This window comes from Tamandua tetradactyla, chromosome 13 (assembly GCF_023851605.1).
Source record: "Tamandua tetradactyla isolate mTamTet1 chromosome 13, mTamTet1.pri, whole genome shotgun sequence".
NCBI classification, from domain to species: Eukaryota; Metazoa; Chordata; class Mammalia; order Pilosa; family Myrmecophagidae; genus Tamandua; species Tamandua tetradactyla.
The window spans coordinates 80402195-80430153 of record NC_135339.1 but is presented as its reverse complement, the minus strand read 5'-3'; the positions used below and the strand labels follow the sequence as shown (position 1 = coordinate 80430153).

Sequence of the window (27959 nt, the reverse complement as noted above, 5' to 3'; positions counted from 1 at the left end):
AATATAGCTTCAGAATTTGGTTGTCATCTGAAAAACCTTTCTTGCTTATGTTCAGCTTCACCACCTAAAAGGGTCCAGTAGCTCTATTTTCTTAACAAAATGATAACAAGCTGTAAGGGTTTATGGTACAATTCCAATTTCTTTGGTCACCGTGAAGAACTTTTTAATGTTACCGCATGTCACTTTTTGCTGATAGGAGTGTTTGTTACTGCAGCTGGTGCATTTTTATTATGACTAACACCAGGTTTGTACAAAGTGACAAGCAACATTTTTAAAAGGTTAATCATCATTTCATATCAAAAAAGCAAACTTTAAGGAGCTTAAAATTTAAACCTAAAATTAGAAACATATGGATTTGGGTCTTTGTATTTGATTGGGTAAATGCACATATAAATTATACTTAGACCTGAAGTACTCATTGCCCATTTTCACTTTATGGTTACCTCAAGTCAATGCAGAGTCTTGTAAAAATGTACGTGTGCTGCAGTCATTCCATAAACTCTATGAAATAAAACATATCATTCTGGCGTACTGAAGTTCAGAAAATCTGGATCTTCCCTCCTATAAATGTATCATATTGCATTTACTGGCTAATAAAGTCTCAAGGAACAGGATTGCCCTTCTTTTCACTACTTGATCCTTTACAAATTTACAAATGTAATGCTTTAACCTACTTGAACTCCCCTCTGGCTCCCTGAGGGAAGATGCTAACCAAGCGAGAGTGTCTGTTCTCGGTTAGCTGGACCCGGGGCTGGTGGGTCAGGAGGGGACAACCGCGTGCCTGAGGGGTGCGGCTGGCCGCCTGCTACAGGTTTGTGTAGCTCGAGTTAATGAGGTTAAAAAAACCAAGGTCAACAAAAAGAAGACAAACAGAGAGAGTGGGCACCTAGAAGTCCTAGAACAGGGACCTGGTACCAGAAGGCCAAGTCACGGTGCAAGGGTGGCGACTGTTATCAAACTTGAAACCAATTCCCTGAAAGTCAAAGTGAGATAAAAGCTGAAGAATAGGTGACCTTCAGAATAGGGGTGTTTGTTTCCTTCTTAGCATTGACTGGTTGGCGGAATATTTTTCTGCAGAGCATCTGTATTTAGAGGATCTCAGCCACCTTACTTAAAAAGGAGGCCATGAAATTCATTTGGCCTTGTGGATGGTCTTGAATGAAAAGCCCTTATAAACTCAAAGCCTTACTAGAACAAGTAATTTTAGTTTGTTTGCTTGTTTTTAAAAGGTATATTTTAGAAACTGAAGTTCCGAAAAAGGTGAATATAAAAGGAAGAAACTAGAAAAACAGTTTAAGCAATCAACTAAATGTGACCTTGGATAAAAATTGCCAATTTTTTTTTCAAACAATGAGATGTTTTGTCCACACAACCCAAAGCATTCTGAATTGGAAACAGCAAATAATGAGGTTGCATAGGAAGTGGAAGGTGGGAAGAGAAAAGACAGACCAAAGAAGAGGGAAGCAAGAGGGAGAGTACGAGATCCCCCTGAGAAGTAGGGGTGTGAGCTCCATCTACTAAATAAGAAAGGGGCTGTCCCTGCACCAGCCTCAAAGGTTTGAAAATTATCTTCACATAGTATTGGACATTTTCCAAATTCCCTGGATGTTTGATATTGAGTCCATTAACGTAATAAAATGGGTAATTAGAGCTATTTGCTAAATAATTTGAAAGATTACTTCAGTTTCACCAACAGAATGCAATGCATTAGTTATCCAAGTAATTTCAAATCAAAACATTTGTATCTAAAATGATTACTGACTTTTCCATGCTGGTAGATCTTCACTCAAAGCATAGAATACCAGATGGTTTCTTAGAGGACACGCACACACTGGCTTTGTATTCATATTTTTTAACTGGGAAGCTTCCCTCTTTTCCAGAGGTGGAGCCATCTCTAACTGCATCTCTGCCTCCTCAAAGAATAAAAACAGTTTATAATCCCTATCCAAATGCTGACAGCAACGTCTGTCTTTGAGCACTAAGCTTCACAATAAACCACTAAAAGCACTCACTGACCACTGACCACCCTCCTGCTTGTTTTCTCCATCGTTTAACAATTAGAATCTTAAGTCACTGTAAACAGTTCGCATTTCAGCAAATAATTATGACCAAAATGGTCGCAACCCTAGCTCCCTTGAGATGAATGCAGGACCCTCAGGAAATAACGTTGCAGAAGGGCCCCAGTTGCCAACATTTTAATCGAGGCAAAAAAATTGACGCTACATGAATCTTTGTATAACCCTAAAGAAGAAAAGAATGGCATCGGGAAGGTGGTCTGGGGAGGTGAGGAAGGGCAGGTAAGGGAATATTGAAAGGGCACAGCTTAAGGGGAATATGTTCAGGAAAACATGCACTCCTGCTTTGCACCTCCCTTCAGCTCAGTGATGTAAGAGATGATTTTTTTTTTTTTTTTTAGCATGTACAGGGAACCACTTCAGCCAGAGTCACTGTCCAATTCCAAGCTATCCTATTCCCACAGGGCAGGCAGCTAAAACCACCATCTTTGATTAATGCATGGTGAAAAAAACCGCCATATGTTTTGGCACTGAAATGCCAATTTGTCCTTATTTTACAAATGTTTCTATAGCTTTATCTGTATTTTTGATCAGTTGAGATACTATAGATTTTTAGTTTTCAGTTTCTGAACATAAGAGAAAAGCTTTCCAGTGAAAAATCTGTTTGAAGGGAGAATGTGTTTGCCTGAACATTCAGGAATTGGGAAATATTTGTTGCTTCTTCATTGCAACAAATATTTGGCAGAGCACCTATCTTAAATAGTAGCTAAAACCCTGTAGTGGAGAGGTTATTGGGTGCCATCCAAGGAATGCGAAACATTTTCATTCGATTCAGTGTATGTATTGAGCTCCGACCCTGTGCTTAGCACACTCTAAGTGCTGAAGATACGAGAGAAACATAAGGAGCAGTGCCTGCCCTTTTCAATGTTATCGAAGAGAAAAGACAGAAATAAAGAACTGTGCAAGATAGTATGTAATTAAGTAGTAACACATGTCATGCCAAGGATATATTCTTGTTTAAAGCTATAAAAGGAAAAATAAATCATTCTGAAGCTCTGCTAAGAAAATGTCTAAACCCTTCTCTCCCTCCTTTCCTCGGAGGCAATAGGGTACAGTGGCTAAAAACATAGGTTTTAAAGTCAGATAGTGTCAATCAAGGTAGTCAGAGCAGTGGCAAATGTTTCAGACAGATCATCCTTACACTGATCTGTGTTTGAATCCTGATTTCTCCACTCTTAAGCTTTGGGATCTGGGGCAAGTTTTTAACCTCTTCGAGACTGTGATTGATTGATTTCAGAGTCGCAATGAAGTGGGGGTATAAACATGGAAAAGCTTTTCATATTTTTGTCTAGTCACTGCTTTTAACATTGTTTATTGTTTAACATTTGAGAATGGTAACCTTAATAATTTCTTGTCCCTGTGTTAAACAGGGTGAGAGAAGGGACAATTTTATGTCCCTGTGTTAAGCGGTACTGAGACCAAACAAATAACTTGGCTGCTTGTTCCAGAAAATGTTTTTTTTTCTTTTTTTGTTCTGGAAGATAACACTGTAAATTAGTTCTGGAAGATAAGATTTCAAATGAAACAGCTTACTTATTATTAAGACTAGCAACTTTCTGTGTAAGATTGACTTCAAGACCCTAGCCTTGCTTTATACTTATCCAAAGTTATTATGTCACAAACTGCCAAATCTCACCCAGTATCCTGCCCCCCTACTCCTGATTTGCAACACCCACCTTAAAATTACCCAGTGCATCTTTAATACCCTTTCCTGATTTACCCACATTGAGGAACCACAAAGACTCTGTCAAAGTGGCATTCCCTCCTTCGCTGTAGGTCTAATAAACTTTTTTGGGCTTGATCAACAGGTTTTTCCAGTATTTTTTTAGAGTTAATGGTCAACCCATCCCTTAACAATCTATTAAGCACTTTTATATTATTCTGGCCACCCTAAAATTAAAACACATATGTGGTCCAGATGACAAAGCTAAATTTATATCCTATTCAAAGCACTCACCCACCTTACCTTACCCCAAACCTGTGACTCAAGGGGCTTGGAAGGGGAGGCAGCTTGGCTTTCTCTTTAAATGGGATGGGGAGGAACTAGAGGGGCAAGTCTGGTTTGAGATTTCCTCCCTTGAAGAACTAACCCTTCTAGGGGTCGAAAGGGTCTTCTTAAGTAACTGGTCTTTAGTGGGGAGGGGTTCTTTGTCATCTTGCTGCTCTGGCTGGTTTCATCTGCTGTTGACTGGCTCCAACAACTTGATATATGGTGTGCATGGCTCTCCCTGGGCACAGTCAGCTGGCCCTTCTATTACTGATGTCCCACTCGGAAAGGCTCACCATCCCCATCAGTTCTGGCCTCCAGAAACCTCTTTTGGTGTAATGTCACCCTGTTCTGACCCCTCTTATAAATGTCATGGTGCTGTACGGGGAGCCACAGGAATCACTGAGAAAAAAGAGAATAATAACAGAAAATTGTAGTGAGAATGAAATATGCTCTCAGAATATGTGGTGAATAGACAATAACTATTAATCTCCCTTCTACCATATGATATGCAGTGAACTGTGTCAGTGATAATACCTTTGTATATGTTTACTATCTCTAACTATGTAAGAAGAGGTTCATACATATTAATACTTCAAAACCAGAACCAAACCAAAAAACTAACCTACCATGTGTGATTTCATCAAATTAAAAACTAATGTGAGTTTATCGTGAGGTTTTTAAAATTCTAGTCAACAGTCAATAATGAGCAAAATTTTGATGCCAGAGTGTCTCTTTTTTTGTGTGTGTCTCTTAATAAATAATCTTTAATTCAGCCTTAAAAGTAGATGCTTTGTTGTTAATATGGTTAGACTCTATTCAAGGAGTGAAATGAATACGTGCCAACACAAAAGGGGAATATTTCTTTAAGTAACATTTTCTATGACATGAATTAAAGGTTATTGCTATTTGGGGGAGATCCAAAAGAGCATTGTGAGAAATATTTATAGCATATGAATGCAATAAAAAAATGTAATCATGAACTAACAATACATTAAACTGGTATGATATAGTTTACATTAGATCACAGGAGTGAATATCAAAAATACAGGCAATACTTTTGAAAAAAAAACAACCAACAGTGAAAAATTTATTTATAATACATACCAGACACTCCAAAATAATTTGTGGTGTATTTAATTCTTACCGTTCATCCTATATTCTTTTGAATAAGCTAAAGGAAGGCACCCAAGTAACTACCTCAGCTGTTTTTGATTTTGATTCTGAAATTTCAGTGAGATGAAAACTCTATTCTGTGTAAGAAAAAAAGACATGGTCTGTCATTTTTAGAAATTTAGATTTCGTTCCTCAATCTAGAAACAGTTTGAAAAGAGCTGTATTACAATCAATTACTGTATTTCCAAATTGTCTCATTATTTCTGGGCAAACAATAATTGTATATAAATTTTGAATAAAGGGATATCACATTGCATCTATGTGTTTTAACAATATGCACTCATAGAAAATCATTACAGTAACGAAACCAGCTGCATGTAATAGAAAGCAAATGATTTACAATGTTACTATGAGAAACTACTTTACTTCATATTATCATAAAAAGAACAGAACTGAGTATTTTCATGACAGAAGAATCCAGGAAATTCCAAATATAACTCAGGTTTTTAAACTAGGTATTAATGATTTGAAAAGCCTTCCACTCTAAACAATATTAGCAATTATAATTGACAAAATGATTATTAGTCCAAGTGAAAGAAAAATATCTACAATATAATAGAATATAAAAAGAAACACTTTGAGTAATATGTTTTTCTATCATACAGCATCTATATTACAAGAGCTTAGTGAATTTTGAACACATTTTTTTATATAAGTGGAGAAGTAGAGTGCATTCTTTGTTCCTGAATGAAGCTTGACCCTGAAATTTGAACCACACCAAGTTTTCAATGTCTCGGTTTAAAAATGTTTTTTATGCCAATCACTGTATCTGCCTGCCCACAGCGCAGGTAAGGGCACTGCGCTTGCGCAGACCAAAGGCTCCCAACCCTCTCCCCGTAGCCGTCAGAGCCAGGGGTGCAGGAGCCGAGGGCAAATTCACTTGGGCCCTTGAGGTCCGCCTCAGCCATGGAAGTTAAGGCTGAAAGTCAGTGCCAGAGACTGTGCCGGCAAGGAGAGGGACCATTAAGATAAGGAAACAGAACAGAAATGAGCTATGGGATAAAGACAAGATACGGAGTACAAGATAACTATGGGTAGATAGTTACCCAGGGAGAGCCTGAGCAGTGAGGCCCTGCAGTGGCAGAACACCGGTGCGATTCAGGAACTTCTGCTGCAGGGGAGCCCAAACTCCCAACCTCTAGCTCCAGTCTGCAGGGCGCCCAGTCCAGAATTGACTCTGATGCTTAAAACATCCATGAGATTCCATATATCTAAATTTGCTCCACATAAATTGATATGGTGAAACTGCCCTAAGCAACATATTAATTGGTATGAATCTCAGATTCCACATTTGAAAGAACCTATAAGTTATATATACATACACATACCCAGAAAATTATATCAGTTCTGCATATTATAGGATAATTAGTATATAATATCCTATTATCATGTAATTATATATTTATGTATTACATTTATAATACAGTATGTGTGTATATTTATAACATAGTAATAAATATATAGTAATAACATAAATGCTATATATTAAATATTAACTTATATGTTCATAAATAATTGTTATATATAAAATTATAGGCCCTTATATTTTTCACTAAACTGGAAAAAAGTCCTAGGACCCAAACCTTTATGCCTGAAGTCAGTCCTCCAAGTCCCCTGTTAGAGCTCTGAGATTGACACATTACTATAAAATGACAATACATTTTAAAATGTCTGGAGACATTTTTGGTTACCACAGTGTGTGTGCACACATGGAGGGGAGGTGCTGCTAGCATCTAGCAGGTGAAGCAGAAATGCTGCTAAATATCCTACAATGTGCAGGGCAACCCCCCCACAACAGGGTAAAGGTCAACAGTGCTGAGGTTGAGATATTCTGCTGTAAGTTCATTGAATTAATTACACCCCAGTCTATAAATAGCAAATTGATTCTCACCTATCTTCAAATAACTACCCAATTAGAGTTCTCTTTAGTGACTATGCTTTTCGGAGAAGCAACTCGATATGTTCAAGTTGTTTAATAACTTTATGGTAGTGCTCTAGATGAATATGAGAAATTTTGAAAGCGATTTGAAAAATATACTAAATGAGCATGTTAAACTGGCTCTTGGCTTACATTTTCATTGCTTATCATCCATTTCATAACAACACTAAATGACAGCACATGAAATACTACAAATAAGTGGGTCATCAGTATGAAACTTGGGACTGTTTTATGATATCTTTGTTTATAAATGGTTACTTTCCCTCTTTTATGATCTTAAACAACAATTTTACAGTATCTAATATGGATAATGAGTCAAATAACATGAAGACTGAGAACTGGCCCTGGCAAAATGCAGATGCTAGTAATTTGACAAAGGCAATTTCAGTAGAGCCAAAATTGTAAAAAATAGACCAAAATCTGATTATGTTCAAGAGAAAATGGGAGAAAGAGCAAGTATGGCCAACAAAACACCAGAAATGATGTGGAAGCTGGAGGGGATATAGGGTCAATGGAACTGTTTTATATTTTGTTTTAAAATGATAGATATTAGAAAATACTTGTACACTAATAAGGCTGATCCACTAGAGAAGGAAACAACTGATGGCGCAAAAGGGACAAGGGATAACAGCAGACGTGAAATCCTTGAGAACACAAGACAGGATGATTTCCATTACCTCAGTAGAGGGAACATCTTCAGATGGGAATAGATAGTCAATCCATCGTATCAGGAGAGGAGAGGAGGTCTAAGGAGACAATGGGGGCATATTCGTGAACTATATTATCTATTATCACATTATCTTTTTTTTTTCTTTTACATGGGCAGGCACTGGGAAAGGAACCTAGGTGCAGGCGAGAATTCTGCCACTGAGCCACCATCGCACCGCTCCTATTATTGCCTTATCTTTTAAAGCAGTCACACCACTTAATATCAATTTCTTCTGCAGTTAGGATCAACCAAAATGCTGCAACTTTCCCCTGTGTGCTATTAGAACATCTGTTCTATTTTGCTAGCTACTGGAATGCAGTACACCAGAAATGGAATGGCTTTTTTAAAAGGGAAATTTAATAAGTTACAAGTTTGCAGTTCTAAGGCCATGAAAATGTCCCAATTAAAGCAAGTCTGTAGAAATGTCCAATCTAAGGCATCCAGGAAAAGATTCCTTGATTCAAGAAGTCCAATGAAGTTCAGGGTTTCTCTCTCATCTGGAAAGGCATGTGGCAAACATGGCAACATCTGCTAGCTTCCTCTTCAGGAAGCTTCATGAAGCTACCCCAGGGGCATTCTCTTCATCTCCAAGGGTCGCTGGCTGGTGGACTCTGCTTCATGGCTCTTGTCATTCTGTTGTCCTACTCTGCTCACTCAGAATCTCCAAAGGTCACTCGCTGGTGGACTGTGTGGTTCTCTTGGCCTCGTGGCTCTGCTGTGGCTTTCTCGTTGTTTTCAAAAGGCATTCTCTCCAAAAATGTTTCTTTTATAGGGTCCTAGTAAACTAATCAAGACCCAGATAGAATGGGTGGAGACATGCCTCCATCTAATCAAATTTAATCTACAATTGATGAGTCACATCTCCATGGAGATAACCTAATCAAGTTTCCAGCATATAGTACTGAATAGGGATTAGAATAAACCATTGTTCCCACAAGAATGATTAGGATTAAAACATGGGTTTTCTAAGGTACGTAATCCTTTTGAACTGGCACACCATCTAATCTGTATGTAGTTAGTTTTTAGGAGCAAGTTCACTAGAGACATCATATCAGATGTACGTTAATATATTTTATAACATTTAGTCCCAACGTACTACCACACACTGATAGAAGAGGACCTAAAACCTTTCTCCCAATGTCATGGAAGGGCCTCTCAAATTCCTGGGCTTTAGCAATCATTCCAGTTTGCTTACAGTGCATTGTCCCTTGAGTAGGTATGTTATATCAGGCCATGTATTCAAGTGAAATGCAAGAAATGTAACTACTTTCCTGTTACTCAATCTGTTTTCATTCCCTCATTTCTACTTCTGTCAGAATTCATCAAGAGATTGTCAGATCTGGATAAATTCAGTCCTTTCAGGTTTTAAACTTAGTTCAGGCTGTTCCCTCCCTCTCTTTTTCCTTGGGGCAGAGACAGAGTTCTAAGGGCTGAGTTGAAGTAGAAGCCCCAGGGAAGTCACTGCTTGCTGCTAGCATCTTGTTTTTATAGAAATATGGTAGGAATCACTGTATTGTTTTGCTAATGCTGCTGGAATGTAATGTACCAGAAATAGAATGGTTTTAAAAAGGGAATTTGTTAAGTTGTAAGTTTGCAGTTCATAGGCTATGAAACTGTCCTAACTAAGGCATCCAGGGAAAAATACCTTGACTCAAGGAAGGCCAATGAGTCCAGAACACCTCTTTCAGTTGGGAAGGCACATGGCTGGTATCTGCTGGTCCTTTTGGCTTCTGGTTTGTGGAGAGCTTCCTGGAGGTGTTTTCTTTCTGCATTTACAAATGTCTCTCTTTGTGTTGGCTCTCTCTGTCAGCCCTGAAGCTTTTTCCAAAATAGTTACTTCTTAAAGGACTCCAGTGAACTACCCACCTGGCATGGTTGGAGATGCGTCTCCATGGAAACCACCTAATCAAAAGATCCCACCCACAATTTGGTGGGTCACATCTCAATGAAATGACTTAGTTAAAAGATCCCATCAAGCAATATTGAATCAGTATTAAAGAACATTTTCTGGGTACACAACAGTTTCAAACCAGCACAACCACAATGGGCCCTACGTACTCTAATCTTTCCAATTCTGACATCTCTCAGTCTTTAGGTTTATGAGCCTTCTCTCAGTTATTTTCATGCTTTTCAGGGGGAGATGAAATTCCAAGAGCTTTCTGGTGCCTCCCTGATTTACAGAAGGCTTAGGGGGTTGCCTCAGAACTTCTCTGTCTTGAGGGCCCCTGCTCTGTTATTTAGTTGCTACACTTGCTGTTCGCAGCTGATAGAGTGCATATGATTAGGGGGCTCTAAGACCTTGCTCACTTTTAAGGTCCCTCTTCGGAAACAAGATACAAATTACATCTGCTTTTGGAGGCCGAGATTTATCTGGAGGCACTATCATCAATTTGCCCAATTCCTCTGCTCAACAAGATGGTAATGGAATGGAAAGTCTTAGAGACATTCAACATGTCCAACTCTCTTGATCTTCTCTACCACCTTCTTTGTTTTCCTTCTTCTTGACCAGTATATCTTTTTCAAGTCTAACTCTTTCTCAGTTGTATTCTTTGTAAATTATTTGTTCATTGCATAAACTTTGGCTTTTTTTTTTTTTACCTCTTTCACTACCATCTACTTTGAAGAAGGAAAGCTGAGAATTGACCCTTTTGTATGCCTTGGCCTCCCTTCCCTGAAGCAGTGTGTCTGGACTCCCCCAGTTGGTGCTTGAAACTGAGAGAAAGGTCACAAGGGAAAAGGGGATTAGTAGGTATGAGAAATACAAAAGTTATTATCAAGATATTAGCAACATTATAACCACATGAACTTGTTAAGATATGTTTTTTTTTTTTCCCCAAGGAGGCACTGGGTTTGCCAGTCCACAATACAGCTAAATTTTAGTTAATATTACATATTATGTCTGTTTTGCAATAGTCAGTCAATTTTGACCCATCATACATATTTATCTGCTTAACTATCATGTCCTTATTTATCCCTCACATGTTGCTTATTTTATAAAGTCAAGCAGGATCTAACATGATTGGAATGATGATAGATTAGGATTTTCTTGCTCTTAAATCTGTTCATCCATCATTTTAAGCAACCATTGAGGCTAGAGGAAAAGGTATGATTGCTAATAGGCACATTTAATAGATACAAATCTAAAATTCATGATAAAATTTCATATGGGTAAAATTCTTTACAGCTTTCAATATGCTTTAGAAACAATATCGAGATTTTTCTCTCCAGCAAATATCTAACGTGAGTTGAAGTTTCGTGTGAACCTTGGTCTCATGACTGAAAACCCGATATTTTCCCACACGGGCCAGACTATTAGCATTTTTTTCTTTGGTTAGGAAAGCAGAAGAATCCAGGGTGACAGTGTTTCAATATATAGGGCTCCTAACACATTTCAATCCCCACTGTAGTTTGTGGATGCCAAAGACTGCAGTACTGCAAACTGCGCAAAACACTGAGTATGCTATGAACAGATCGATTGTCTTTTGCTTCTCTCTGTGCTTTCACTAAGGCGCTGTTAGGTTTTAGGATTGTGTCAAGGATGCTCTGATAATACTTAAAGCCAATTGAAGTACAAGAGTTGTTCAAAGGATATGAAGGATTTGGTTTCCAAGTTTCCTGCCGTGTCCTGATGTGAGCAATGCCTAAAAAAGAGGAAGTCCGCCATCTAACACATAACCATACTTAAATCTGATTGATTTTCATACAGTTGTTATAAATGATAGTTAAAGAGTTACCATCAAATTTGAAAGGAGGGTTTGGGGTTTGATTAAGGGATTATTGAGTGTCCAATAATGTTGGGTTTGGTTTGAAACAAATTAACTCAGGGATTCCAGTTGCTGGAGCTTATCCTTGGGCCTAAAGAGGCAGCTGTTGCAGCCCCAGATTCTAATTTCTTGCTGAGGAAGAACCCAGATCACCAGGCTGTCTAGCCTTTACCTTCAGATGGGAGGAAAGCAGTTGCAAAGAGAAGGGAGATCACATCAATAGCAACCCACAGTTTTTGAGCATTTCCTATGTTTCAACCCCTTGAAATTACAAAGGTGATTTAGGCAAAACTTAATTTAGATATCAATGCAATAGACTTCAGACACTGGAGAGGATGTTTTTAAAACTTCCTTAATTTTTCTGGAGACCTTGGGTTACAGGCACAAATTACACAATCTATATACTTTATCCTCCTGCATAAATGTAACCAAAGTAAAGTACCGTTACACGTTGATTTGGGTCTATTGGGAAGCTATTCTGGATAATCTGAGATGCAAGTCTGGAGATGGAAGAAGCTTTAAAGTCACTATTTTACCAAGGGAGAGTCGAAGTTGCTCAAGATCATATACAATATTAGTTGTTTGAAACAGATTACTTCTCTTATTTCAGTGTTCCTTATATTTTGCTACTTAATTTTCTGGAAGAAAATATTTCTTTTATGTTTGCATTGCTAAACTAAATCCTATGCTTAATTTTGGCTATGCAGATCATCCATGATTATTCCAACAATTAGAAAATGATTATAATGCAAATTTGTACCACTTTTTCCCTATATCATAACCTGTAGGTGCTCTGAAGGTGACCTAACCCAGAACATGTAAAAAAAAAAAGATAGGTACCTAGTTCTGAGCCAGAAATATTTTTATTATCAGATATTCAGATGGACTAAAACATTGTTCAGGCCAGGTAAAACTGCTTAGGAGAAATGATTTAAAAACAGGCCCTGAAATAAATAGAAAGGGAAAGAGCACTAGATCTTATGCAGGGGGGATAAAAAAACAACCCACCGCCGAAAGCTTTTGCCAGCTGCCCACCAGTTTAATATCCTCTAAATGAACATATATATTAGTTATAGAAGTATTGTAATGCTAGTCGCTTATAAGTTGTTTTAAAAAAAGTCCCATGTCTTGGACCGAACATAAAAAAAAAATTAACAGATATTTACAAAGTATATGTTCATGTATCTCTGGTAAACATTTCTTTCACTAATAATCAAAGTTCTCCAGTCTTTGTTAACTTTCACTAAAATCCATACAAGTAGCAATGTTCTGGAAGATTTCGAAAAGACTCATGATGATAAGACAATGGAAACTTGAAGACAAATACGTGCATGTTTGCAAAGCTTTCTTCTAATCATAAGCTCTACTTCTCAGTAATTTATAGAAAGTTCATTTGTATGGACTTTGAGAATTCTGGGATTGGAAGGACCCTCAGAAGCACACCAGTATTGTGGCTTGCCGAGTCCCCAACTCTTTAATTGTTGAGTCAAGATTAGAACTCAGGTCTTCTATTGCTCAGGCCGGTGTGTCTTCCAAACTACCACTCATACATTCCCATTAATTTCATTGCCAGTTGTCAAAAAGAGGTATGATTCCAAATACAATTTCCCACACATATTCATAAAGAGACACCTATGGATGTCTCAGTGGCCATGTTTGTAATAGTGAAAAATCAGAAACAACTTAAACGTCCTGGGGAAAGAGAAACATCAAATGGGGCTTGTTCACTGGCCCTGATATCATATCACATTTAAAGTGAATGGATTCAAGTTCTGTGTATTTGCACACATTGATTTTGTTGAGGGAACAAAATCTGCACAACATAATAGCAGAATACCATGAAAAGACATCCACAAGAAACTTTCCTACATGCGAATATGTATTTGCTTTCATTCTTATTCTCCTCAGCATGCATTCACAGTTCGAAAGCGCTGCAAATAATATGAAGAGAAGTTATGTCTATTACAAACGAAAAGTTTAAGGCTTTTCAAAACCACATGCACTTGAATGTAATTTCTTCCAAATCTTGAGCTGTTGGTGTGGATTTCCTCATGTAGAGCCTATAATAAATATTATATTTCCTCTCTTACTGTGATCATTAATTACTTTCATTTGGGAGAGAGAGCACTCAGGACATCTTGAAGATTTTTTTCTCCCCAATTAGAGGATCTTTCTTAATAAATTACTAAAAAAGGGAATTTGCCTTAGTATATTGACCAAATTCAATTAGGTAATTACAATGTAATTTGCTTCTTTGTGTTGTGGATGTACTATTCAAAATTATTAAACGTTAAGGGATGTTTTCCTGGCTCCTGTTAGGGCTCTCTTATTTTACAGATGAACAGAGTCCAAATGAGGGAAATTTACTCTAAAGATGTGCAGCTAGTAAAAGCAGACTGCTATTAAGATCCCATTTTGACTGGACTAGGGCCCTTTACTCTCACTTCTCCTGGCATGCAAACTGGCCATACACTGTCTAATTCTAGAAGACAAATTAATCAGTTTAGTGATGAAGACAACAACAAAAAAATCACACACACACAAAACATTGCTATTATAATTTCAAATCAATTCACTTTTTTTTCTTTATCTTATAACTAGTTATATGGAGATGGATTGATCTATTTCCAAAATAACTCTGGAGCTTTGCCTTATGTATGTAAATTGTATACACATTTGAGCTGCTTATATATTTGAACTGTACACACACACACACACACACACACACACACACACACACACACACACACGTGCGTCTGAAGTCTGAAGGTTGTAATGAAGCTTTGGGAAAGACTCATGCTTCCCTCATGTCTCTGAAAGATCTCCATCTGGAAAACAATCATTATCCATTACAAAATGTATATGGCAGCATCAACACTCTTGACCAAGTGAACTATTTAAACACTGAGAGCATTATAATTGTCCTACAATAGATTTGAAAAATGTCTTTATAGAGATGCTGATGTCTATAGAAAATCTGCTATAACATGAACTTCCCTTTTGGGACTTTATAACATTTAGTAAATATTTTCATCTGTGAAATCCTCCACTACTGAGGAATAAGTATTGGCTATCTTTACTTTCTGGTCCAATCACTGTTATTCATTGTAGCAGCATTTTAACAGTTTAAAATTAGAATTTTCAACATTTCCCCCCTTGAAGATATATTATTTTCCCAAGCGCTTGACTTTGGAATTGTACCAAATGTTTCCAGACAGATCATTAGTCACAGGATAATAAAAAAAGTGACTCTCTTCGATTCTGGCATGCTGTTTTTGTGCATGTGCTGTTTCTTCCCTTTTTAAATTACTGTCCAAGTATATCGTAAAATTAGTAAAAAGAATTTTTAAAACTGTAAGACAATAAACATTTTGGCTGAACTGCTCTGATCCGGATCTTATGTAATTGCCATTGTTTTTCACCCTGAGCCATCTACATAGTTGACCCAACTATTATGTTTTAACTTCCTTAATACAATAGAAAGCAAAGCAAACCAAAACAATATGATAAAACACTTTCTAAAAGGAAGCTACTTCATTTTTGTAATGTAATTCCAGATTGTATTTAACTCATTTTGTTTTTTTTCTTTCCCCTCATGGCCTCAAATATGCTGTTTTCTTATTCCGACTTACAAAAATAAAGTCATAACTTCTGATTTTGCCAGATAGTAAAACTAAACAATGTTGGCTCTAGCCAGGTTTTGGGAAAAGTAAAAAGAAATTTAGGTACTACAGGAAGAGATTTAGTGATTCCAGTTGCTCAGCTCTTGAGTTAAATACTCAGGTCAAATACTTTAGAGTATTCTCCGAATTGTGTTGGAGAATGTTATTGGGTTGCTGTGAACTACTGCTGCCAACTTCCACCCTAGAGATAACTATGTTTCAGAGATGAGTGAACTGATACTTGTAAACAAGTTTATAATCTTTAATAAAGCTTACCAAACAATTTAAACTCTTTAGAAACACACAGCTAGTATTATAATTGCCTATTGTTTATTTAATTATAAACTTTAATAGAGACATGAATACTTAAAATCCAATTTACAAAAATTCTAAACTTAAGTTTGATTTTGTGATGCTTATTTTGTTTTAAGTTTCAGGTATCAAAGTGTTTCTCCCTCGGGATGCTGTTGAAATTCCACCATTGACTATTCCAATGTAGTCTTTAAAACTCCCCAGGAATATTTTTCTTTAAAGTTGACAATCGCCCACTCTGGGACCCAGATTTTGTTCTACTTTCTGTACATGGCCTTTTCATTTACTATTTCCCAGAGGAGGACAATTGTGCCTCTTTTTTCCATTTCGTGGTTAACTTTTCATTTTATGGTAAACTTTCATTAAGATGATTTAAAACTTAGGTTCTTTCATCCTAGATGAAAAGATCCTAGGTATCTAGCTTGGCTTCTTCAAGATGTATCTGTAGCTAAGCTCTCGGAAGATCTTGGTGGTAAATTAACCCAGTGTCTCTTTCTGGAGGACTCACACCATGCAGAACTCATGCAGCCACAGAGTGTAAGCAAATTAAAATACTGAAGTTTACAACAAATGTAGGAAATCTATAGACAATAGCAAGTAAGTGGATCCCTGAAAGAATATGCTGGAATCTGAGTGGTTTCAAGGTTTGTGGTGCTATCTTTCCAGTCAAGCCTCTTACAGAGGCTGTAAGATTAAATTAATGCAGTTCCCTCACCCCCACCCCACCCCACCTCACTCCAACTATATGGCTGCTACTCTAACACCAATATGCTGGGTTCTCACATGCCCCCACTGAAAAACAGTATTGACTACAGAGTAAAGACCCTTAACTTCACTTGCTTCTTAGAGTTTTGAGTGTTGCAAAAAGGATCTTGTAAAAATGGAGACACTGAGAAAACATGGAGCACAGAAAGTCCTTCTCAAATGTAGAAGTTTTGAACCTAACCTGAAAATTATAAATACTTTACACTTGTATGGGCATTCTAAGTTGCAAAGTGCATTCACATCTACCATATAGCCTTGTAAAGGAGAAAAGGTATTAAATCACTCAATAAATGGAAGGGCAGGTGGTATGTTATGAGAGGATTCCACGGTACACAAAGCAGTCTGAGAGCTTAGACTCTCCTCGAGATGAAAAGACATGAGCAGAAACATATGCAATAGAAGTAGTATGGAAGTGCCCCTTGTAGGTGAGAAATAGGCAAAGGGAGACAGAACTGTGTACCACATTGTGCTCGGAATCAGACGTCTATTATTTCATAATATTCCCTTCATCCCTATAATGAGTATTGTATCTAGTTTATGGACAAGGAAATCCATGCTCACAGAAGTGAAGTCCCTTGGGTCCCGCAGCTGAAAGAACTGGCAAAACACCGGACCCATCCTAAACCATAATCTGTACTTTCTCTGCTAGATTAGGCTAGTTCCAGAAAAGGCTCAGTATTATCTGTCTCTCTTTTCTTTTTTAACAAAGCCTTCTTCACTCCAACCGCACTGGTGCTCATCCAGTCCTTGCTTTAGGCACAGGATGGCAGTTGTCCCCCATGGTGAAGTAAACAAGCCGTTTGTCTTTCTGAGGTCCACAGGGCTTGGCTTCCGAAGTCAAGGGATGATTTCCAGGTGAAGTTCCCGGGGCGGGGGTTCCTTTTGATGTTGAGACCATGGAGTCACGATGGAATCTGAGACACGGTGGAGAACCTCAGTTCACTTGTGAAGAATCTAAGGCCTGGGGAGGTCAAATGACCCGCCCAGGTCGCCCAGACTGACCGATGGTGGCAGAGATGGAGCTGGAACCAGGTCTTCTGGCTCCGACCCAGTGCCTCCCGAGATCTTTATTAAACTACGCGTTAGCTCTGCAATCTTTTGTAACTGCTTCCCTTTCTCCCTTCCTCTGCATGGAGATGTCATTTCCAGTAAATTGACGGTCTTCTCTCCTTTCAAAAAGAGAGCGGTGGATAAAGGGGCATGGGGGAAATGTGTGCTTTAGGTCAATGAAGGGGACCAGTTCATTCCGCCACTATTTGCCCTCCACTTGGTACAGGCATTGGGCACCCAGGGTACAGCAAGGCATTTTCTACTCTCAAAGGCTTAATTTGGGTGTGTCTAGTTTAGGGCAGGCCCGGGGCCTAAATTCTTCCTCAGGGGAGAGCGCCCCAGTCTGCCTTTATAGGATCCCGTGTCCCCATCGCCCACCACCGTGTCCGGGCGACGGGCAAAGCATCCTGCCGAGTCGCACCACGCACGGGCTAGGGAACTCCGGGCCGCAGCACCGCCCCAAAGCTCGCCACAGCCCAGACGGCGCGCCCCCAGTCGTCATGGCAACCAGGGAGGTGCTGACCCCTGACCCCGCGGCCTCTCCTAGCCCCGCCCCTTTGCGTTTCCGAGATCAACATGGAGAAAGACAACCCGGAAGTGCCGGCGCTGCTGCAGCCCGCCCGGTACTAGGAGCCGCCGGCCCAGCGAGGCCGAGTCCCGTGGCCGCCGCCCAGCAACCCGCGGCCCGCCCCTCGTCCTGCCGGCGCCGAGGCGGCCGCGCCCCTCCGCTCCCCTCCACCCCCAGGCGACTCGCCCCCGCCCGAGAGGAGGAGCCGAGGCGAGACGGGGAGGAGGAGGAGGAGGGAGCGGTTTGTGAGAGGGAGCCAGGCCGCGCGAGTCGCCGGCGGTTCGTATTACCCGGGTCGGGAGGAGGAGCCGGGCCGGGCCGTGGCCCTGCGCGGGGTGGGCGGGAGGCGCTCAGGAGGCTGGGCGGCCCTGCCGCGGGAAGGCGGGCGGGAGGCCAGGGCTGCAGAGTCCGGGCCGGTGAGCTGTCGTCTGCAGGGCGGAGGGCTCACCAGTCACTTTTTAAAAAGACGCCTCCTTCCCACCTCCGAGCTCTCGGCCTGGGCCCAGGTGGCCGGGCCTCACCTGCCCGCAGGGCCGCCAGCCGCCCGCTGCCCAGGGTTGGTCCCTGAGAGCCGCGGAGCGTGAAGGTGGAGTCGCGAGGCGCGGGGTCCACACGGAGGCCTGGACAGCGCGGCCAGGTGATGGTGGGCCCTGTGACTCCAGAGGGAAGGCGAACCCAGAACAGCCGAGTCCCCGGACTGCCCCAGTCCGGCGGCCGTTTTGACATTAGCTCTAGGGAAACTGGGCAGCTCACCGTTAAGTGGCCTTAGGATGCAGTAATTAAAGAATTAGGGTCTCCTTCCGCGAGGGGCACTGCTAGCGCTCGTGGACTCCGTGTAGAGCAAAAAAGGCGGAATGATGCTGTCAGAGCAAGCCCCAAAGTGGTTTCCAACCCACGTGCAGGTCACAGTGCTCCAAGCCAAAGATCTTAAACCAAAAGGCAAAAGTGGCACCAATGACACATACACTATAATTCAACTGGGCAAGGAAAAATACTCCACCTCTGTAGCTGAGAAAACCCTTGAGCCAGTCTGGAAGGAAGAGGCCTCTTTTGAGCTACCTGGATTGCTAATGCAGGGGAATCCAGAGAAATACATTCTTTTCCTCATAGTTATGCACAGGTCCCTAGTGGGTCTGGATAAATTTTTAGGGCAGGTGGCAATCAATCTCAATGACATCTTTGAGGACAAACAAAGAAGGAAAACAGAGTAAGTTATGCAATTTATTTTAAATTTGGGGGCGCTTAAATATGTCTTATGGATTTTCTATTTTTGGAAATTATTTGTTTACCTGGGGCATTAGTTTTGGGTTAAAATATGACCAAGTTTTAAGCACCATGTTTGCATGGATCTGACGTAAAAATGGCATCTGTGAGGAAACATTTTTTCCACGGAGTCATTAATCCGTTATTCTCATTTCTGTTTGAGGTAAATAGCTATCAAATAGAATATTTTACCTTGGATTTCAAGTAAATTAAAAGTGTTTCACTATTTGTAAGAAGACTGGATCACAGGATTGCCAACTAAAACTTAACATGCCTACAATTTACGATCTTTAAACACTAGAGTTGTTGATGAAGTGGAACATCTGAAAATTAAACCTGAAATGTAACATTTTAATACGAATGTTGAACTTCGAAATTGCAGAAAGATAAATGACCAAAATTAAAACTCAGTACTTCATTTCAAAATTATAAACACAATTGGCCTTTATTTTAGCTTAGCCATTTTTCAGGGTCCATACGTGTTGATAGAGTTTAAAGCTGTTAAAAGAAAAAAAATAAAATTTAAAACTATGTACAAACATTCTTAACCCTGAATGTATTAACAGCATTTTCCTTGGAATTTACAATATATTGACAATAGTGTATTCAGAATTAGTTCTGCAAAGCCAGTGTGTTTAGACCATATTAAATGCTGGAAGATTGGCGGCAAGGACTAACTTCTTGTGATGAAATGATTTAATGACATCAACATAGCATAGTTGTCATAGTGTGACTTTCAAGCTTCAGTGAGTTAACTTTTATTTAAAAAATATATTAATTAACACTAAAATACTCTATCTGAAAATGAGAAAAAATGTTTTCAGAGCTCAATATACTCATCACTTTCTTAAATTTGCACTTATTTTGAGAAAACATTAAAATTAATGAGAGAAAAAAACAGTGTAAACTGAAGTCTTTAAATTCCTGAGATTACTTTGGTATTTCTTTGTCATAACTGAAATGTATGTACCTCTTTAAAATCATATTTAAAGTGATAACTTTCTTAAAGTGTCCGTTTTAAAATAATTATCTCTTGTTCTTTTCTGTAAATGTCTGCTTGCATACTTCTCTTGATTGGAATTTGTATTATCAGGTCTTTACCTAAGGTTTAAAATATGCAGGGTAAATGAGTAGAAAGGTATAAGATACTCCGAATGTAAGAGGAAAATGATAAATATTTAAACTAATTGAGGCGATGAAATTATTTTAAGGAAGAGGAGAGAAAAAGAAAAAAATGTAAAGTTGTAATGCAGCGACTTCAATAACAAAACTGTGTTACCTAAAAAGTGGTATTTTAGTTTCCTCTGGGAAGTTCATACAGTTTAAAATGAGAAGTGGTTAGTCACCACGTTCTGAATTGCCAGTTTGGGGTGACAGTATATTTTAAAATGTGTTGAATGTAAATTTTTAAATCTGTTGTAGCTTTAAGTTTCTTAACTGTATTTGCAGGATTTTTAATATTGATAATGTATTATAGGCCTCCTCTGAAATACAAACTTTTCAAGTGAAAGTAGGCCCAAGTGTGAACCTAATGGTGAAATAGCCTTTTAAAGTTTCTTCTTGTTTTGTGTGTCGTCTTTGGCAGCATCATAGTTCCTATAAGTTCCCGTAGCACTCCAGTATTGTTGTTTCTCCCTACAGAATTCCATGCCGTATACTAAATAAAATTGATTGTAACTTTTGGTGGGGAGAAAATGCTTTTAAATGTTAGCAGGTCTTGCGATGTTACTACTTTCAAAGTGATTTTCATTTGTTACTGTACCTTTAGTATTTTCTTTCTTTGTGGATAAATGGGGACCACATATTCAATGAGGTATCTTTATTGGTAATATTTCCAGTTTTTTAATATATTTAATAGTTTCCTTTTTCCAACACAGCTGTGCATGTGGCGCAATAAGAGACGGACTTGAGTCACTAGTGTATTACAAGAAAGATATTTAATATTCTGCACATTGCTGAACCTTGTCAGCATATTCCCAAGTGCTTTTTAGAAAACCAGTATGAGTGATGAAGGCTACCAGCTGATTTAGAAGTCCCATGGAACTGTGGGATGTGACACTTTTTACTTTTTGACACTAAAGACAAATACAGCCCATCTTCCATTTGTGGCAAAGAAGTGTGATGGCTAAAACTATTATCTTATTTATTTTTATATCTTCAAATAATGCTTTTTTTTTTTCTTCTAAGGAGAGGAGGAAAGAGGCTTGGGTAAGAACACTTTGCGTGGGGCTTGGAAAGAGAACTGCTGTATCTCCCACTTTAATGGGTATCTGGGTTAATCCTGGCACAAGATTTAAGGAAATAAAACAAAGTTTAATAATAGAATGGTGAAATAGTTCATGCTGTTATGTAATATCTATTTATTTTTTACAACAGACGTGGGTGATATTGACTTTTTTTTAATGCCCCTGAGAAGTAATAATGATCAGAGTCCCTAGAGTTAGGTATGGTTCAAACACATGCAGATTTCAGGACTTTTGTGTGCGTCTTTGCAGTGCACCTGCATCCTGGCCTCTGGCACCCTTACTGCCAATCTTGTCCCATTTCTGACCACACAGCACCAATTGTTTGGGAATAGTTCCCACATGTGTGGTGATTTTTGAACATGGACCTGTGCCCACTAGAAATTGAACCGAGGCCATACAGTTTAAATCCAGTACTCCAGAGGTGAAAAAAAAGCAGCATTAATCCCCTAAGCCCCAAATGCTTGGTCTTCATTTTATCTTTATGAAGCTTCAGAAAATCAGTGCCATCTCTGGAATGATTCTTGAAGGTCTCATTAAGACTTCCCTGTTATTACAGTTTGAAAACAAAGCAGGTAAAATTACTTGTCATGCCTCCATTTTTTAGTATATTAAAAAAAAATTATTTGCAGTTTTCTTTTGGGGTAGTTTGTATCCAAACAACGACTTACTCTTTTCTTTAAGACTTAACCTAAGTCTTCAGAGTTCCTTACAAAAACAAAACAAAACAAAACAAAACGATACACAGAGATAGATTTGTAGCTTGATTGATTTAGAAAAAGGGTGGTAGAAGCACAAATTCAATAAACATTAATTTAGTACAAGGCACACTGGCTTCTAGGAGCTTACACTCTAGCAATAGAAAATCTATATTGCTTTCTTCTTTGGCTGTCATGTCTTCTGATCAAATACAGTGTCCCGGAATAAGTGACCAGCTTTGTGTTTAACCTTAACATATGTGGGTCATTAGATAGAAAGAATTTCTATTTTCCTGCAGATGTTACCCATCAGCTTTGGATTTTTTTCCTTATTGACTGTAATCTGCCACTGAGAAGTTACCTGGCATTCTCTGTGTTTGGTCTCCTCATCTATGGGATAAGATTGGTAAAGTAGATGACTGACTTGGTCTCATTTCTAAAATTCTGTTTTCTTACCGTCATGCACCATCCTTCACCTTGGTTAGGATGGTTTATTTTCTTCTCACACCTGCTTTGATCTTTTGTACACATGGAAATCCTACCTGCTTCTCTGCTACTGCTGTTGGTATGTTGAATTACATTTTTTGTAAAGTGCATTTATTCTCTATAGTCTGATGATGTTATGGTATTTCTCCCCCCATTGAAAATGGCTTTGTTTTCGGAACTATGAGTTAATAACTGGGTACCCACTCTTGTTTCATTTCCAGGCCTTTTGAGTGCTCAATTTTGTGTTGCTCGAGGTTTTCTATTCCACAGTCTGTTGCTATGATTTCTTATTTCTAATCCCCATGTTTTCAGATTTCACCATTTGCCTCAGATTAGGGATTTTTTCAGTTTAAAGTCTCAGTTTAATTATTGCTTTCTATTATAAAATCCTCTATTCTAAGAAAAAAAAGAAGTTGCTTGCTTTGACTCACCTGATCTTAATTAGCTGACTTGCTCCAGTTTAGTCAAGCCAATCATTTTCTTGTGTGTTACTTAATTTATGAGAATTAATTCTCAATTTCTGGGAATTGTCAATCTTTAAGAGACTAGTAGAGTTGAAGTTCATTATGAAGATGAAATATGTTTCTGGTACACAGCCAGGCCTCAAGATTTTTTATTTTAGGGAATGGGATACCAGTATCCCAAGGTCATTTGGAAAGACAATGAAAAGAGCTTTGGACTAGGAGTCAGAAATAACTAGGTGAATTCAAAGGTATCTTCCAGTTCTGGAATTCAGTGGAAGTATTAAAGGTTCCCACTGCTTGCATTTACTGATAATGGAGGTCAGTAAGGCATCTGTATTTCTGTCCATGAGGAAGAAATATAAATGTAAAGAACCTACCTTATAAACCTGATTTTTCTCAGAAGACCACACTTAGAGAAATGACTGTTTTCCTTCCACTTCAAAGTCTGAAGTCTGTCGCAAGTTTTGGACTTTTTGTTGATTTATTTTGTTCGTATGTGCTATAATGGTTTTGAGGTGTGGGTAAGAATAGATTGTCTTTGTTCCCATTGTTACACTTGGTTCTTATTTAGTGACGGGTAGTCGGATTTGTGTTAAATCAGTGTTAACTGGGGTCTCATCAGCGTGATTTCCAGATAAGCTGATTTAAGATCTTTGTAGATTTTGAAAGTTCTTTGGGAAATTCTCTTGGGAGAATATACATTGCCACTTGGTCATCTTCATTAAAGATGAAGGGAAGATTCCTGGAATGTATTGAAATATTTAAAGTTAAGATCATTGTCTGGCCTATATATCAAAACAAGGAAAAAATGACATCTTTGGGTTGAATTTTTCTTTCAAAACTATTTAGGTTTAAATTTTAATTATTTAATAATACTTGTTATTATATACTAACCTTAATTAAGGAACTTCTGAATATGTACCCAGAGTTTGAAGATAGAGCTAGTAGAATAAAAAGGGGATACATAAAAATACCATAAAGTAGATTTATCAGATTGATGATTGTATGGATATATAGAAAATGTTAAGGTTGCTTCACATTTGGACTTTTCTCTAGGTTGGGGCAGTTGCTAGACTGATAGCATATTCATGGACCTTTGGCCACTCAGACATAGTACTTATGTAACTGCTGCTTCTGAGTTGCATTTGTTGGAGTCAGACCTCTGGGTCTTGGGAGAGTGCTTTTAGTATTTTAGTAATGAAGGTCTTCAAATATTTCTTCTTATATGAGTCCATGCCCAGATATATATGCTTGATTCTTAATTGCTTTAATTTCCTGGAATAATGGGCAAGAATTTGGAAAGAAATCTTGCTAAACTAAGGGATGGATTGATGAAAATATAGGTCACTATGTTAATATATTCTTGTTCTAAGATAATTCTCAAAAACTACAGTTATGCTCTATTCAGAAGTGATTGATAATCTCTGTAGTTATTTAAATTTATTAGGGCACAATTCACTATAAATATCTCACTCTAAACCATTTATACTATTGTCATTTGCTAAGATGTGGCTGATGTATAATTAAATATTATGGGCAGACTCTCTCTTCTGCCTGAAACACCTGTGAACCAGTCTTCCACATGATGTTTAAGTAAATGTAATCTTCTTCTGCCATAACCAGTTGGTAATAATGAAGAAAGAATTAATGTAAAATTAGGTGAGAATTCCTTTGTAGCTCAGAAAATTTGTTACACTTGATTAAAGCTATATTTAAATAATAACCTGTGTGCAGGAACAGATATTTTGCTTTATTGTTAAGTAATGTGAAAACATAGAAACTCTCTTCTAGACTCAATTGGCAATTTTTTGACTTTTTGCCCTGTAGAATGAATACTGTGCCACTGACTACTGGAGAATTTCTCATGGATAAAAATACTGTAAACAAAACTAAAATAAATTCTACTTTTTATACCTTATTGAAAGATGGGCACTGTAATTCAATGGAGTGACTGAAATATTAAGATTTGGCTCCATTCAAAATAATTTTTATTCAGTATTGTCACAGTAGCAATAGTAAATGAAGCAAATAGAGTGTAGCAGGAGGAAGCATTTAAGCATTTAGGCTCTCCTCCAAAAAAATTATTCACATGATTTATTACTATTTGTCACTTCTTGGATTTTGCTTATTTTGTATATTTTACTCAAGAAAAGGCTTTGATCCATTTTATGTGACTCTCATGAATTACATCATATATAATTTTTATGATTAGCAAACCATATATAGTAGTCTCCAACATTAACGAAAGTCTTTTATTACTTTTACCTAGGTGATATTTTGGGATAGGGACCCAAAGAATTTATGATTTTATTAAAAATGTGGTCATCTGCAGTTTTATAGTACTTAAAGATTTGAATTGATGAATGCTTTCTGAATTTTTACCTGTGTCTTGTAATGTTAAAAAATGTTCTTTGTTCGTTAGCAATACTTAACCCAGGTGGAAACATTAGCTATCATTAATAAGAATTTTTGAGGAGTTATTTTCAAATCGTAAAATAAAGGTTATCTGAAACTTTTTCTTTTCAAACCTCACTTGAAACATGTCACATCACAGAAATGATGATCAGTTCTTTAAATTAAACAATGAGTAAAACCAGAAATATTTTGTCTGATAGATTTTCATTCAGTGCTCAGTTTGCCTTAATGTATACTAGCTTTACCTATAAAGCTATTGGTATATAACAAGGCTGGATATCTTCGTTTGATTAGATGTTACAACCCATTTTTTTTCTTCTCTTTAAGGTGGTTTAGGTTAGAATCCAAACAAGGAAAAAGAGCCAAAAACAGGGGTGAAATAAAGGTCAGTATTCAATTTATGAGGAATAATATGACAGCGAGTATGTTTGACTTATCAATGAAGGACAAAACAAGATCTCCTTTTGCAAAATTAAAAGATAAGATGAAAGGCAGAAAAAATGATGGGACATTTTCTGATACATCTTCTGCAATCATTCCAAGTACTCACATGCCTGATGCCAATACTGAATTTTCAAGTGGTGAAATACAGATGAAATCCAAACCAAAAAAGCCTTTTCTTTTGGGTCCTCAGCGACTCTCTTCAGCGCATTCAATGTCTGATTTAACTGGGGCGCACATGTCTTCTGAGAAGTTGAAGTCTGCTACCATTAATCAAACATATCTTCTTGGGCGCCAGATAGAGTCCTCTGGAGCAGTTCCAGAAAGTGGTAAGTGACGTGTTCTTTTCAATGGTTTCATCAGTGGTCTGAACCACCCTTTTAATTTTTAAAGTTTAACTTCTAAAGTTAGAAAATACAATTTGCAGTTTCTACAGAGTATTTTCTAAGTTTAGTAATTCATCAACATTTTGTTGAGGATATATCAAAAATTGATAAGTTCATTGGAGGCAGAATTTGTCTAATTCATATTTATATTACTAGATGATAATAAAATGAGGTTGTCCACCTTTCGTGACCTGATTTCTTCTTTGCTACTTTTTTTTCTCTCTCAAAAGCCTGAAGCATACACAAATATTCCTTTTCATCAGAAATTACTTAGAAAAAACCTTTCATGTTTGAAAGTAAGAAAACAAATTTAATGCTAAATAAGGAAAAAAACCCGACAATTTATAGCATCATCGTGCCATAAAGAACCTCTAGTTTTGACGTTATAGTTTATTTAGGTGACTGTTTCTTTCTCAGTTGAGTAAATTATAATTGTTACTAGCCTGCATTTCAGATTGCTATACCTTTGCATTTAAAAATTGTTTTCCTTGATTATTTTTAAGGTTAATATTGTGAAGTAGGCAATTGTTCTCCTTCTAAAAGCAGAACCAGTAAGCACACTGAATGTGTCAAATAGAATGATGTATTGTGTTGCTGATTATATACTAACTACAAAATTGTTTGCAGGAAGTCTCAAATCTCCACACAGAAGAACATTAAGCTTTGATACTTCTAAAATGAACCAACCTGACAACAATGTAGATGAAGGTGAATCGTCTTTTGGAAGACAAAATGACCCATTTAGAAATGTGACTGCTTCATTACCCCAAAAATTTGCGACACTGCCAAGGAAGAAAAATCCATTTGAAGAAAGCAGTGAAGTATGGGACAGCAGCATGAATTTATTTTCAAAATCAAATGAAGTAAGAAAAGAAAATAAAAGAGAGAAAAAGGAGAAAGTTAGCCTGTTTGAAAGAGTGACTGGAAAAAAAGATAGCAGAAGATCTGATAAACTTAACAGTGAGGGCACAGTTAGCCCATGTGACTTGAAATCGCCTAATGCATTTAGTGAAATTCGTCAGGACTATTTTGATTACGAGTCAACTAATCCGTTTACAACAAAATTCAGGGTTTCAAATATAATGCCATCTTCAAGGTAAGCTTACATGAGGGATGTTGGCTATTTTGGGATGACAGACAAAGAATGAATCACCAGTGGGTGTTAATTAAAGCCAGAAATTTAGGTGTTATGTTTTATCTTTAAATATTTATTTTCTAGGGATTAATTCATGGGCTATCTGGATAGGATTCGTGGACAAATAGTAGCTCATGGGCTATTCTGTAAAAAACATTGGCGTAAGTTAAATGTGAATGATTTGTATAATAGGTGTTAACTATCCTTATAAAATGGCTACTTAAAAATAGTTTTTATTTGTGAATATTTATTGGAATCATTACCCTCTCAGTACCATAGACATACCAGAGGGTATCTGTATGATGATTTATGGTCATCGAGGTAATCATCCTCCAAGATAAAGATTAGATTTTCAAACTCAGAGTTCTCTATTATGTATACAATGGTACTTGTCTTATTCCTTGATGAAAGTTAGAACCAT

The 27959-nt window shown here is 37.8% G+C and overlaps 1 protein-coding gene across 14 annotated transcripts in view; it reads left to right on the top strand.

The window, feature by feature from the left end:
- The first annotated feature begins 18371 nt into the window (after positions 1-18371).
- RAB11FIP2 (RAB11 family interacting protein 2) overlaps positions 18372-27959 on the top strand; it is a 64523-nt gene continuing 54935 nt past the window's right edge. For 9 of the 14 annotated variants that reach the window (XM_077126157.1, XM_077126160.1, XM_077126154.1 and 6 more), the window contains exons 1-3: positions 18374-19214; positions 25904-26346; positions 27031-27499. In XM_077126157.1, coding sequence (XP_076982272.1) covers positions 18862-19214; positions 25904-26346; positions 27031-27499 — 1265 coding nt within the window. In that variant the 5' untranslated portion in view covers positions 18374-18861. Of the gene's footprint in view, positions 19215-25903; positions 26347-27030; positions 27500-27959 lie in introns of all 14 variants that reach the window. The other 5 variants (XM_077126163.1, XM_077126162.1, XM_077126165.1 and 2 more) reach the window with 4 other exon arrangements.